The sequence below is a fragment of the Mya arenaria genome, chromosome 6 (genome assembly GCF_026914265.1).
Source record: "Mya arenaria isolate MELC-2E11 chromosome 6, ASM2691426v1".
Taxonomy (NCBI): domain Eukaryota; kingdom Metazoa; phylum Mollusca; class Bivalvia; order Myida; family Myidae; genus Mya; species Mya arenaria.
This window is the reverse complement of record NC_069127.1, coordinates 54,727,865-54,742,502: the sequence shown is the minus strand read 5'-3', so window position 1 is coordinate 54,742,502 and position 14,638 is coordinate 54,727,865. Positions and strand designations below refer to the sequence as shown.

Here is a 14,638-nt window from a genome sequence, read left to right as displayed (position 1 = left end):
AAAATGATTTTTGAAGCTGGCTCCTGATCAATACGTCTATAAAGTGTCAGTCACATCATAACAGCCACTTAAAACATGTGCATATTAAGTACACACCTTAAAAAGGCCACCGATGTGCTTATAATGTACGTATTCTGCCTTATCATGATATAATTGTTAACATAGAAGTTTGCGATAAATAAGACTAACAAACAATATAAACTTCCTTCTTTGGGGTAAATGTACAGCTGTCAAGAAATCATCCTTTATATTATATTATGTCTGAATGAAAAGTAGTGAGGAAGTGAAAGGAGTTGTTTGATTGGTTAAGACTAATAAGGAAGTGAAAGGAGTTGTTTGATTGGTTAAGGATAATAATTGTTTGATAAAACATCCTCTGACCTACATCTGGGTGTTACACAAATAAAATCATTTTTCTGACTACAACTTCTACCTCTACTACAACTGCTTCTACTAATAAATTCGCTGTTAGAGCGGCCATTACAAGATGTTGTGGCCAGGTTTGAAGTACGATGACTATTGGCTTACTTCCCTCCCTTACAAGATGTTGTGGCTAGGTTTGAAGTACGATGACTATTGGTTTACTTCCCTTCCCTTACAAGAATTTGTGGCGAGGTTTGAAGTACGATGACTATTGGTTTACTTCCCTTCCTTTACAAGAATTTGTGGCGAAGTTTGAAGTACGATGACTATTGGTTTACTTCCCTTCCCTTACAAGAATTTGTGGCGAGGTTTGAAGTACGATGACTATTGGTTTACTTCCCTTCCCTTACAAGAAGTTGTTGATAGATTTGAAATACCATGAGTACTGTTTCACTGGCTTGTATTCCTCTTTTGGGAGTCTAAATTCTGAATACACAAATGTAATACATTCGGAGCTCCTCAGTCAATTTTATCGAAAACAACCTCGGATATATGCTGGTACATCACTAGAAATAGTCCGTAAAAAATTGAATTATATCATTAATTACATGTAGTGTTTTAGCTTGTATTTATTGATCTAAGTTTAAATAGATTGCACGTGACGTAGATAATTGAAAACATAAGTAAGATTCCCAAGAGTAAACTCATTAAGTTTAACTGCTTAAATAAATTACCACGCGATCTACTTGCAGCGGACTGAAACATACCGATTTCTGAGTATGTAAACCGTCCCGATGATGCGTTCGATAAAAATGGCTGTGGAGCTCCGAATAAAAATCATGAACAATTCAGTTTTGATGTATAGAAAATATCCGTATTATTTGAAATTTGTGAATGCCAAACACAAACCAAATGTGTTCAACAAATATGTATATAAAAAGCTAAGATCCAACCATTTTCACAGTTGTCTCCATCAAAGCCATCAGCACACGCGCAGGTGTATCCGCCTACAATGTCTGTGCACACGCCACCGTTAATACATGGAGAAGGCAGGCAGTCGTCAATATCTGGAAATATGATTTCACATCACTGGAGTTTGTTGTAGCTTTAATAACTCATGTTCTACTGGTACTTGCACAAGCGTGGCCAAAAACACGTGAAGCCAATTGTATAGACATGGATAAGGCTTTACCAGCTGTTATTTTTTTGTTTCTTGGTTGGATTATATTATGCAGAAATTAAATGAATAAACAGATGGATGAAAGAAAAGGGTATTACATTTTGGTAAATTCAAGTACTAGCAGTGGAAATTGTCATAATATAAGCGAATTGTAACTCATACAACATGTCTTTGTCACTACCTTCACAAACGGGCGTGGTGCCGCTCCACGTGATATTGCTCTGGCACGTGACAGAGGCGACACCGATCCGCGCATATCCCGTATTGCACGAGAAAAGTGCGATCTTCGTGTACGTTGTGCCACCGGTCTGATCAACAGCGCCGTTATCCGGGGATGACAGTGGCCCGCAGTCTGAAAAGTAATTTATTTTTCGATATTTTAAGTACTAAATGGTTGGAATTTACATCTATAACCTTGATGTAAAAGAAAAGTGCGATGTTTTTGTACGAGATGCTTTAATTTTGGTCAACCGTAGTGCTATCTCATATCAGGTTTCCGTGCTGATTCTTAACATAAAGGTGACTGCATGAGACATTCTATGGTATGTAATACTCGACCTGACAGTCGCATTCCGCTTCAGTTCTGTGCGGTTTAATACGACTTAAATGGCTGCAATGTTTAAAATACAATACCTATGCGTTCCTCCTAACCTCTTAGTGTGTACGTGACAGGCCCTGTCTTGAAATACCCTGTTGACATTAACAATCCGTGTGCGCTATATTCGTGGTTATAATGCCTGCCGTATTTCAAATACCCGTATATTCTTTTTATTTACGGGGATTCACGTGACGGGACCACTATACTACACGGACTCAGACACATTCTGTGTCCGCTGCTTTCCTGTATTCAACGTTTGCGCAAAATTGAGCACCGAATTGTTTAAAATATAAGTATCCGTGTATTGAATATTACCTGCGGTGTTATACGTGTCGGGTCCAGTCTTGTAGTAGCCGGACTAACAGACTCATTCTGTGCCGCTACATTCCCTCGCGTCTATTATGCATGCACTGTTTTAATTACCCGTGTATTCCATCCTACCTACGGGGCAGCACCTGACGGGGCAAGTCTTGTAGTACCCGGACTGAGAGACACATACCGTGCCGCTAAAGTACACATTTTTGGCACAGAGTGTAGCACTGGTGCCTAAAATACCCGTGCACACAATCTTACCTACGGGGCTGCACGTGTCGGGTCCAGTCTTGTAGTACCCGGACTGACACACACATTCTGTGCCGCTACATTCCCCAAACACAATATTCGCACATATGCCCGAATTTGCAGTGCATGTGTCGCCAAGCAGACCTTAAATGAAAATATGCATAATAAGAAAGATAAATAAATACGACACTTTAACCTGAACTTGTTGTTCAACTACGCGGAAACATTTTCATCCAGGCCCATTTTATAAGAGGTTTGCAGTAATCTAGTCTAGTTGCGACATATTTAATTCAACATCATTATCAAACATTGCAACATTTCATGTCGTATTATTATGTGCATGATATATTGAAACGGATTTAAACAAAAGCTTAGCTTATAAAGTTGTTTTTTTCTGTGGATAGTTTTACTTACAATAATAAGCCGTAGAATAAACACTTTTGATAATTATGTATGTTTAAATGAAAGATTCATATGCTAACAAGAATATGTTACGAAAAAAGACAAATGCAAGGCATCATAAAAAAGTTGCAGATTGGTTGAGTAAGTGTGAAAAGATATACAGATTATTAAGGGAGATAAACAAGAGAAAAAGAGAGGGAGAACAAGATTGGGTATACAACAATAGTATTAGGGAACAAATAAGATTATAAGTATCTTCCATGGCCGAGAGTGTAAGATAGTTTCATCCTGACATCCTGCGCGAGGGTTGGGATGAATGTATCGAGCATGGATGACCAGTATACGTCTCCTTCCGTGATAGAAGTAAGTAAGGCAGTTTGGAATTTGACAGTAAAGAAATAGTTTATAAATTGAATCTGAAGGACTATTCCGGATGTGTTCTCGAAGATTATTACAGAAGAAGGGATAAAGGAAGAACAATTTCCTGCTTCGCTCACAATTCTTCCAGCGTCGTTTTGATTACTTTGCAATCATTTTTTGTTATAGTCAATGCAATAACCTAAATAACATCAGTGGATAGAAAACTCAGGTAGAATACGAGGTTGTCAATTACAAGAGAACAGAGTTGACATTGTGTTCGCTGAATAGAATGCTACAAACCATTTGTCAGCCTAAGCACTTATGCTATTGATGTCTCTTTGAAGTATTTCATTTGCCCTTCAGTGTTCTTACACAATGGTATAAATACTTGCTTTATTTGCAAATAGTCTGATATTACTCCTGATGAAATCACCAATCTCGTTTACTGAAACCAAAAATAGTTAGAGACATAAAATAGGTCTCTGTGGAACTCAAGCCTCAAGAAAGACTCAACTTGATTTAGAAACGAAGACTTTTATGCCAAACTTTGTCAAAGGCTTTCCTGATATCAACTAACGACCTGACTTCAAGACCGCATCTAAAGCCTCATAAAATGTTTTATAGAGGAAAGTAAGCTGATTGACAGTGGAATCGGCTGGAGGAAAACTGGACTGAAAGGATGTACAATGTTTTCATGACAAAGATGTGCTTGTGATAAACCCGTCAAAACAGCTTTCCTATTGTTTTAAGTAAGGAAAATAGCCGATAGAGCATAGAACGTGACGTGACAACAGTATAGACAAAAGCATCTTTCTCTGCTTTGGGAAATACCAGTAGAGAGTGGCATATTCAACTGAGAGTCATTTCTATTAAGGATAACATGGGATTAGGTAACTTTATTTGGTGATGGCCATGAAAACGTATAAAGTATGTGAATTAACTAAAGGGTATTTGAGTTATAAACTGGACGTCAAAGCCTAAGGCAACGAAAACACTGACGCCGGAGCAAGTAGAAGAGCCCTCCTTATTCTTCAACAAGTCGAGCTAAAAATGACTCTCTTACGCACGTTATTTATAGCAGCTGTGTCCATTTTATTATCGATGTTTCCAGAATGCACACGTAGCTGAGAATTTAATGGTTTCTTATTGTGACATTGTCTCCTGTGGAGTTAAAACGTGACACAGCTTTGTCTCATAGGCAGACAGCAGTAGCTATCTTGAACCACCTTTGAAAATGATCACTGATTAAGTAATACACAATGGGTCCATCTCATTAAAAAGCGTAAAAAGCTTTGTTTCAAAATACTGACTACTGAAAACACAGCCTTAAATTCGATAGTACGATATGTGTGGTTATAAGATAAAGCCATGATTGTTTCATTTTAATCCGATAACATTGATAAGCTTCACTTTTCCTCCTCAGACTGTTCACGAAAACAACGACACTTATTCAAGCTCTTACTAGTTCTACAAGTTGCCCCCGTGTGTCCGTTCGTACACGAACATTCGAAGCCGTTCACTTTGTCCGTACAGGAACCCTCATTCTGGCAAGGATTCGGGGAACAATCGTTGATATCTGATAAAGGAGATGGTGAAACATGTATTATATGTACAAGTTAGGAAATTGTGATATTTATTTTGTAGTGAAGTTGTCTTAACACATTTTCTATGACCAGTAGAAATTTTATTTTGACAAGGGTTAAGGGTTATCGGACATATTTTATGTCGTTCGGCTCATTAGAAATATATCCATGATTTCCTTCGCAAACGACTTTTAAATAAAATTATTAAAATAAGCATTGCAGTCGAAACTAGTTATGTCGAACTTTGTATCTCGATATGCTGGGTATGTCGATTGTTTTAGACATTATTTCGGTTAAGTTTAATACGGTTTGTAGTGTGGTTATATCGAAGGCTCGATATCTCGAAGTATTTTTCGAGGTCATAAGAACTTCGACATAGCGAGTTTTGCCTGTACTTCGAAGTACTGCATAGTATTCATTCGCTTGTCACGTCGAACCCACCTGTTTGACAGTAAGTCCCTGTATAACCATCCAGGCATATACAGACGTAGCCATTAACCTGGTCCACACACGATGCGCCATTCTGACATGAGTTAGCCGCACACTCGTCAATGTCTAAAAAGAAAAATGTGTTGTATCCCAATTCCCGAACATTTAACAACGTGTTGACAACATGAGCTACTGTGACGTTAAGTAAATCTTACATTAACTTTGAGGAAAGTGATACTTAAAGTATGCCACCATTATGACGTCATTGTGTTTTCTATTACTTTGTGCTGACTTAACAATATCATTTTTGCATATCATTCACTGTATGACACACTTACAGGGACCTGTGAGTTAATTTGTATGACACACGTACAGGGACTTGTGAATGGCACTGCATGATGCACTTACAGGGACTTGTGAATGGCACTGCATGACAAACTTACAGGGACATGTGAATGGCACTGAGAGACACACGTACAGGGACCTGTGAATGACACTGTATGATGCACTTACAGAGACTTGTAAATGGCACTGTATTGCGCACTTACAGGAAGTTGTGAATGACACTGTATGATGCACTTACAGGGACCTGTGAATGGCACTATATTGCGCACATACAGTGACCTGTGAATGACACTATTTTGCGCACTTACAGAGACTTGTGAATGCCACTGAGTGACACACAATTTGAGGGACTTGTGAATGGCACTGTATTCCGCACTTACAGGGACCTGTGAATGGCACTATATTGCGCAGTTACAGGGACTTGTGAATGCCACTGAGTGACACACGTTGAGGGACTTGTAAATGGCACTGTTTTGCGCACTTACAGGGAGTTGTGAATGACACTGTATGATGCACTTACAGGGACTTGTGAATGGCACTGTATTGCGCATTTACAGGAACCTGTGAATGGCACTGTATTGCGCACTTACAGGGACCTGTGAATGGCACTATATTGCGCACTTACAGGGACCTGTTAATAGCACTGTACTGCACACTTACAGGGAAATGTGAATGAAACTGTATGGTACACTTACAGAGACTTGTGAATGGCACTTTATGACACACTTACAGGGACTTGTGAATGGCACTATATTGCGCACTTACAGGGACTTGTGAATGACACTGAGTGACACACGTACAGGGACTTGTGAATGGCACTGTATTGCGCACTTACAGGGAGTTGTGAATGACACTGTATGGTGCATTTACAGGGACTTTTGAATGGCACTGTATTGCGCATTTACAGGAACTTGTGAATGACAATGTATTGCGCACTTACAGGGACCTGTGAATGGCACTATATTGCGAAATTACAGGGACCTGTTAATAGCACTGTACTGCACACTTACAGGGAAATGTGAATGACACTGTATGGTAAACAACAGAGACTTGTGAATGGCACTTTTTGACACACTTACAGGGACTTGTGAATGGCACTATATTGCGCACTTACAGGGATCTGTGAATGACACTATATTAGGCACTTACAGGGACTTGTGAATGACACTGAGTGACACATGTACAAGGACTTGTGAATGGCACTGTATTGCGCACTTACAGGGAGTTGTGAATGACACTGTATGATGCACTTACAGGAACTTGAGAATGGCACTGCATTGCGCATTTACAGGAACCTGTGAATGGCACTATATTGCGCACTTACAGGGACCTGTGAATGGCACTGAATGGTACACTTACAGGGACTTATGAATGGCACTGTATGGCACACTTACAGGGAATTATGAATGGCACTGTACTGTACGCTTACAGGGAAATGTGAATGACACTGTATGACGCACTTACAGGTACTTATCAATGGCACTGTATGACACACTTACAGGGACTTGTGAATGGCACTATATTGCGCACTTACATGGAGTTGTGAATGACACTGAGTGACACACGTACAGGGACTTGTGAATGGCACTGTATTGCGCACTTACAGGGACTTGTGAATGACACTGAGTGACACACGTACAGGGACTTGTGAATGGCACTATATTGCGCACTTACAGGGAGTTGTGAATGACACTGAGTGACACACGTACAAGGAATTGTGAATGGCACTGTATTGCGCACTTACAGGGACCTGAGAATGACACTATATTGCGCACTTACAGGGACTTGTGAATGACACTGAGTGACACACGTACAGGGACTTGTGAATGGCACTGTATTGCGCACTTACAGGGAGTTGTGAATGACACTGTATGATGCACTTACAGGGACTTGTGAATGGCACTGTAATGCGTATTTACAGGAACCTGTGAATGGCAATGTATTGCGTTTTTACAGGGACCTGTGAATGGCACTATGTTGCTCACTTACAGGGATCTGTGAATGACACTATATTAGGCACTTACAGGGACTTGTGAATGACACTGAGTGACACACGTACAAGGACTTGTGAATGGCTCTGTATTGCGCACTTACAGGGAGTTGTGAATGACACTGTATGGTGCACTTACAGGGACTTGTGAATGGCACTGTATTGCGCATTTACAGGAACCTGTGAATGGCACTGTATTGCGCACTTACAGGGACCTGTGAATGGCACTATATTGCGCACTTACAGGGACCTGTGAATGGCACTGTATGGTACACTTACAGGTACTTATGAATGGCACTGTATGGCACACTTACAGGGAATTATGAATGGCACTGTACTGTACACTTACAGGGAAATGTGAATGACACTGTATGACACACTTACAGGGAGTTGTGAACGGCACTGTATGACGCACTTACAGGTACTTATCAATGGCACTGTATGACACACTTACAGGGACTTGTGAATGGCACTATATTGCGCACTTACAGGGACTTGTGAATGACACTGAGTGACACACGTACAGGGACTTGTGAATGGCACTGTATTGCGCACTTACAGGGACTTGTGAATGACACTGTATGATGCACTTACAGGGACTTGTGAATGGCACTGTATTGCGCATTTACAGGAACCTGTGAATGGCAATGTATTGCGTTTTTACAGGGACCTGTGAATGGCACTATATTGCGCACTTACAGGGACTTGTGAAAGACACTGTATGACACACTTAAAGGGAGTTGTGAATGGCACCGTATGACGCACTTACAGGTACTTATCAATGGCACTGTATGACACACTTACAGGGAGTTGTGAATGGCACTGTATGACCCACTTACAGGGTTTTGTGAATGGCACTGTATGATGCACTTAAGGTACTTATGAATGGCACTGTATGGTACACTTAAAGGGACTTATGAATATTTATTATGACGCACTTAAAGGGACTTAAGAATGGCACTGTATGACACACGTACAAGTGCTTGTGAATGCCACTGTATGACGCACTTACAGGGACTTGTGAACGACACTGTATGACACGCTTACAGGAAGTTGTGAATGACTCTGTATGACACAATTGCAGGGGCGTATGAATGACTCTGTATGAAACACTTACAGTGACTTATGAATGACTCTGTAAGACAGACTTACATGGGCTTGAGAATGACTCTGTATGACACTCTTACAGGGACTTGAGAATGACTCTGTATGACACACTTACAGGGACTTGAGAATGACTCTGTATGACACACTTACAGGGACTTGAGAATGACTCTGTATGACACACTTACAGGGGTTAGCGAATGACACTGTATGCCACACTAATAGGGTATGATGTATGGTACTTTATGACACACGTACAGGGACTTATGAATAGTACTGGATGACACACTTACAGGGACTTATGAATAGTACTGGATGACACACTTACAGGGACTTGAGAATGACACTGTATGACACAATTACAGTGACTTGAAAATGACACGAACAGGGACTGATGAATGAAACTGAACGATCCACGTACAGGGACTAAGGAATAGTACTTTATGACACACTCGTAGGGGCTCAGGAATAGTACTGGATGACATACTTACTTTGTTCACAGTATGTCCCGTCATAACCGTCCATACACTGGCAGGTGTATGAATTCACTTGATCCACACACGTGGCTCCATTTTTACAAACATTGGGCAGACATTCGTTGATATCTGAAAAATGAAAGCCATGGTACAAACCCGGAAAAAGTTGGAAAATCCTAGTCCATCGACTTGCTTCATATGGAGTTTACAGAACAAAAGGGGCAAAGACTTCGACCCCTGATTTGACAGCAGAGTTTTGTCTAATTTTATCATATGATGTCAGAGGGAAATCATATTTGGCACTGGTCAAAACATTTATCAAGAAATTAAACAGGAAAAGCATAAAAGCCACTTGAAACATGTTACAACTAGTACACACATTTCCTGTTTTGCAGTCAGACTTCAGAAAAAATACAAATATAATTTTTAAGCATCGCAAACATCCATTTAATTTGTGTGTTTTTTGAATGACGTACAAAAACACAACGCCTTCAATATATTCTGGTAGAAAACGATAATATCCTACTAGTTTCGCAAGTGTCTCCTTCAAAACCATCAGCACACGTGCAGTAGTATCCGTTCACAAAGTCTGTGCATGTGCCACCGTGTTTGCATGGAGGAGGGAGGCAGTCGTTGATATCTTAAAATATGACGTCACATACGTAGTGTCACCCGTAGCTATGCTCAATCAAAATAATGTTATTATGCATTGATGAGTACATGCATTGACGCTAAATAAAATCACTACAGTTTGTACAAGTACAGAAAAGATTAGGGTATTATATTTTGGTCAAATCAAATTACTGGTGGATGAAAGATAAGGATATTACATTTCGGTCAAATCAAAGTACTGGTGGATAAAGGATAAGGATATTAAATGTCGGTCAAATCAAAGTACTGGTGAACGAAAGATAAGGGTATTGCAGTTCGGACAAATCAAATTACTGGTGGATGAAGGATAAGGGTATTGCAGTTTGGACAAATCAAAGTACTGGTGGATGAAGAATAAGGGTATTACATTTTGGTCAAATCAAAGTACTGGTGGATAAAGGATAAGGGTATTACAGTTTGGACAAATCAAAGTACTGGTGAATGAAATATAAGGGTATTGCAGTTTGGACAAATCAAAGTACTGGCAGCGCTTGATGATAAGGGTGTACCAATGAAAAAAAACATGATCAAGTGGATTAATTACAAATCTAATTAAAATACAATCAAATCAAAATACTCTTCGTATTTAAAAATGAGTGTTTGAAATTGAAATAGATCAAGTACTTACAATTATGGACGGGTTGTGCCAAATAGATTGGAAACATTGTCAAATGAAAGAACTGGCGGTGTTTGAGGATTATGAGTGCAATAAAATATCAAAATCATGTGAAATCAAAGCATGACTTTAGCTACAAAATAGCTTACCGACATTGCACGTTTTTCCAATGTAACCAGCTGTACAGGCGCACGAAAAATCGAAGACCAGGTCGGTGCAAGCACCGTTCTCACATGGATTAGGGCTGCAGTCATTAATATCTGGAAAAGAAATCACGGTGGATTTCATTTACATTAAGATTTCATTAAATGTCATATCTTTTATATATCAAATGTTTTATTTAGAGATATATTTATATAAGAGTGGTAACTTAAATTGCGGAGCTGGGTATACAAGTGAAATATAAACGATTTTGTTTTCTAAACTAATAAATCAAAGTTATTCAAATCAACTTAAAATATTCCGATCAGTTTTGAACGTGATCACAATGAAATATAAGTTGTATACTGTTACATTATATGATTTCATTAACGGGTGATTTCGACATCGAAGAAGCGTTTGTACTCACTTGTTTCACAATTAGTTCCTGTGTAACCCGAGATACACGTGCATGTGTATGTGTTGATACCGTCTGCGCATGCGCCACCATTCTGGCACGGGTTTGGAGAGCATTCATTGTCGTCTTGAAAAGAAACAGGCAAAATTAAGGCAATTACACAGGTTGTCCGGCCAGCGCAGCTGTAAGCGCACTCTTTTATCACTTAGGCGACTAAAGCTCGATTCCTGGCTTTGGCGCATATGAGTTTGGTTGTTGGTCACAGAGTCGGACAAGAGGGTTTTCTCCAGGTTCTCCAGTTTCCCCCATAACACAAGACCACACTCTCGCGCAACATCGTGCCAACGAGAGTGACTCAGTATAAGTCAAAATAGCTTGCTTCACAATCGTTGTAAAATATGTAAAGTTTAAACTTAAATAAATTAAATACTAGATTGACGTTTGTTCATATGACATTATTAATATAATAGGAATTGGTTCTGACAATTGTTTATTGACTTATGTAAACTTAATCGTTAAACTTAATTTAATAAAATAAATTATTAAAAGCATATACCAAAGTAAAATTTAGCTTTAAATCATAATTCGGTCCCATTTAAAAAAAAATGCTGTATTGTAAGTTTGCAAAATAATATAAATGTTTAATCGATTTGTTGATTTCGATTTTCATGAACCCCAAAATGCTCAAAACGATTTAGGAATAAATGTTTTAATGTTGATTTGGATTCCCGTTTATTTATAATGTTAAGAAAGGAACAGTTGAAAAAAATGGCACCTTATCAAAAAAACTAACAAAAAGTAGCGATAAATTTGCATCTTCCGTAATCTGATACTAACAGATACTGTCAAACACTAGAAATACAACAGAGGTTACCACTTTGACAGAACGTTCCAGAAAATCCATCTTCACACTCGCACGTAAACGCGTTGACACCATCCACACACGTGCCGCTGTTCTGACACGGATTTGTGGCACACTCGTCAATATCTGAAGTTGTGATATAATAAGGTTAAACACAAATATTTACACTTCAACGTCCGTTCCTTATATGTACTGCCTTCGGGTAATTGCGATTATCATCCGATGAACGCAATATATTCAGATATGTTCGGATCGTGAGTCATCACATAACAATGTACATTAAAAATTATTTATCTTGTTATTGTTTGTATTGTGTCAGCAAGCGCCAAAAAAACTAAATCAACATGTTAAAATGTGTTGAGGTATAAAACGTTTAATTTATTGTTGTCATTAGTGTTTCAATTTCCCGTTTAAAGGTGATTTGAAGTGATGGATGTTTTCCCGCGTTATTGTGACGTCATTTGAAAAACTGTGCCCGGATACCGTTTTGTCGTTTTATATTAGATGAACAGAACGGGTGAGAAAGAATTAATGTTATGATTTTTTTTAAATACTTACATTCGTGCATGAACTGCGCTAGCGGTTCGTGGAAAATTTGTAAAATCAGCCGAGCGTTCGTACTATATAAACGCACAAAAAAGAAGAATCAATACTTATATTTACATTTTCCCTTTTTATTTGTTTCGAAAAAAATACGAACCTTTAATGAAATTATGTATTTTTTGACAATTTTTGAATGGACCGTAATTAATCGGTGTAAATAGAAGTTCTTAATATTATTGACGATATGGACGCACTAGGGCTGGTTTAAGTACATGTGGAGTTCTGAGGACAACACACACTTTAAATAGCCCAATTGCGTTCATACCCTGATAATAACATCAATCCCGCAATTCATTCCTTAAATATAAGTGATAACTGTAATTTCCAATATGTACACAATGCATTCTAGTATTAACAGGGATATCTTACTAGTTTCACAGTTTACTCCTTCATAACCATCAGCACACGTGCACTGGTATCCGTTCACGATGTCTGTGCACGTGCCGCCGTGTTTACACGGAGGAGGCAGGCAGCCGTCAATATCTGAAAATATGACGTCACATTCGTAGTACCACCCATAGCTGTGATCAATAAAATAGTGCTGTTATGTATGATTGATATTTATATGAAAAACCACAGAACCAAGCAAAGTAGTCTTACTTGTACAAACGTGGGGAAATAAAAGAGCTGGTGGACGAAAGAAAAATGAGGGTATAACATTGATCAAATCGAAGTACTGGCAGTTTTTAATGATATAATAAGGGTGTACAAACAAGACCTATTGTCAAAGGAATCAAGTGTGGGTTTCAAAACCAATCAAAACGCTATAACATCAAAGTACTACCAGCAATGAAGGATGAGTGTTTGAAAATAAAATATACCATTACCAAAGTACTGATAGGTACGGATGACGTGTTGTGGCAAAATAGAGTGGAAACCAGGTAGAATCAAAGTACTGGCGGTGCAAAGTGATATGGTGTACATATTTAATAGAAACATGATAAAATCAACGCACTACTTTAGCTACTAAATAGCTTACCGACATTGCACGTTTTGCCAGTGTAACCAGCTGTACAAGCGCACGTGAAATCGAAGACCAGGTCGGTGCAAGCACCGTTCTCACATGGATTAGGGCTGCAGTCATTAATATCTGCAAAATCACAACCGTGTGGATTTCATTCACATTTCGATTGCAACGTGTATTTTAATTTCATTTCGAATGCAACTATGAATAAACCATTTTGTTTTCTGTGAAGATATATCTAAAGTTTTCAAAACACTAATTAAAAAAGACAATGTTTTAGGTAGAATCATAGTGAAATGAATTAGAGAGTTATTTGCATATTGCAACATGTGATGATTGCATTTAGGGCTAATTTCGACATATAGGCTCACCTGTTTCACAGTTAGTTCCTGTGTAACCCGAGATACACGTGCATGTATATGTGTTGATCCCGTTTGCGCATGCGCCACCATTTACGCACGGATTAGGAGAGCAGTTATTATCGTCTTAAGAAGAACAGGGAAATTAATATAAATACAAGCTGCGTATAATTTACATACAGACATAATATGGCTCATTAAATATGACAGCAATATGATTTGAAGGAAGCATACCGAATATTTTCTTTTATTTAATGCACACTTTAAATCTTAATTGTGATTTAATTTAAACAAATATGTTAAAATGAAATAACAAAAAGGCTTTTTAAATGAAGCTCGGTAAACGTTTTTAACCGTTGTTTTTTGTATCCTTGCAAAATATGTTCTTTTATAATTCCGTGTTTCTTTGCGTTTTTGGCGCCGCACTGAAGTGCGCGCCTATAATGGAATGGGAATTTATTTTAGTTAGTGGTAGGAGCGTTTTTAAAGTTGATTGACAGTTGGGATTTACTGGTATTTTATTGTGATTAAAAAATGCAAATGGGTGGCGTTTGCATGGGTATCAAAAATGTTATTTATGGTTGTACAATGCTGGAACGTTCACCATATGTATGTTGGTCGGACAAGATAAAGACG

The 14,638-nt window shown here is 38.6% G+C and overlaps 1 protein-coding gene across 1 annotated transcript in view; it reads right to left on the bottom strand.

The window, feature by feature from the left end:
* Window positions 1-14,638, bottom strand: part of LOC128237901 (neurogenic locus notch homolog protein 1-like) — a 171,427-nt gene that overhangs the window by 3,154 nt on the left and 153,635 nt on the right. The window contains exons 46-58 of the mRNA XM_052953479.1: window positions 14,015-14,128; window positions 13,659-13,769; window positions 13,049-13,162; window positions 12,089-12,202; window positions 11,227-11,340; window positions 10,808-10,918; window positions 9,918-10,031; window positions 9,407-9,520; window positions 5,489-5,602; window positions 4,927-5,040; window positions 2,715-2,846; window positions 1,725-1,895; window positions 1,317-1,430 (exon numbers count right to left, since the gene is read on the bottom strand). Of these exons, the coding sequence (XP_052809439.1) occupies window positions 1,317-1,430; window positions 1,725-1,895; window positions 2,715-2,846; window positions 4,927-5,040; window positions 5,489-5,602; window positions 9,407-9,520; window positions 9,918-10,031; window positions 10,808-10,918; window positions 11,227-11,340; window positions 12,089-12,202; window positions 13,049-13,162; window positions 13,659-13,769; window positions 14,015-14,128 (1,551 nt within the window). The remainder of the gene's footprint in view (window positions 1-1,316; window positions 1,431-1,724; window positions 1,896-2,714; window positions 2,847-4,926; window positions 5,041-5,488; window positions 5,603-9,406; window positions 9,521-9,917; window positions 10,032-10,807; window positions 10,919-11,226; window positions 11,341-12,088; window positions 12,203-13,048; window positions 13,163-13,658; window positions 13,770-14,014; window positions 14,129-14,638) is intronic.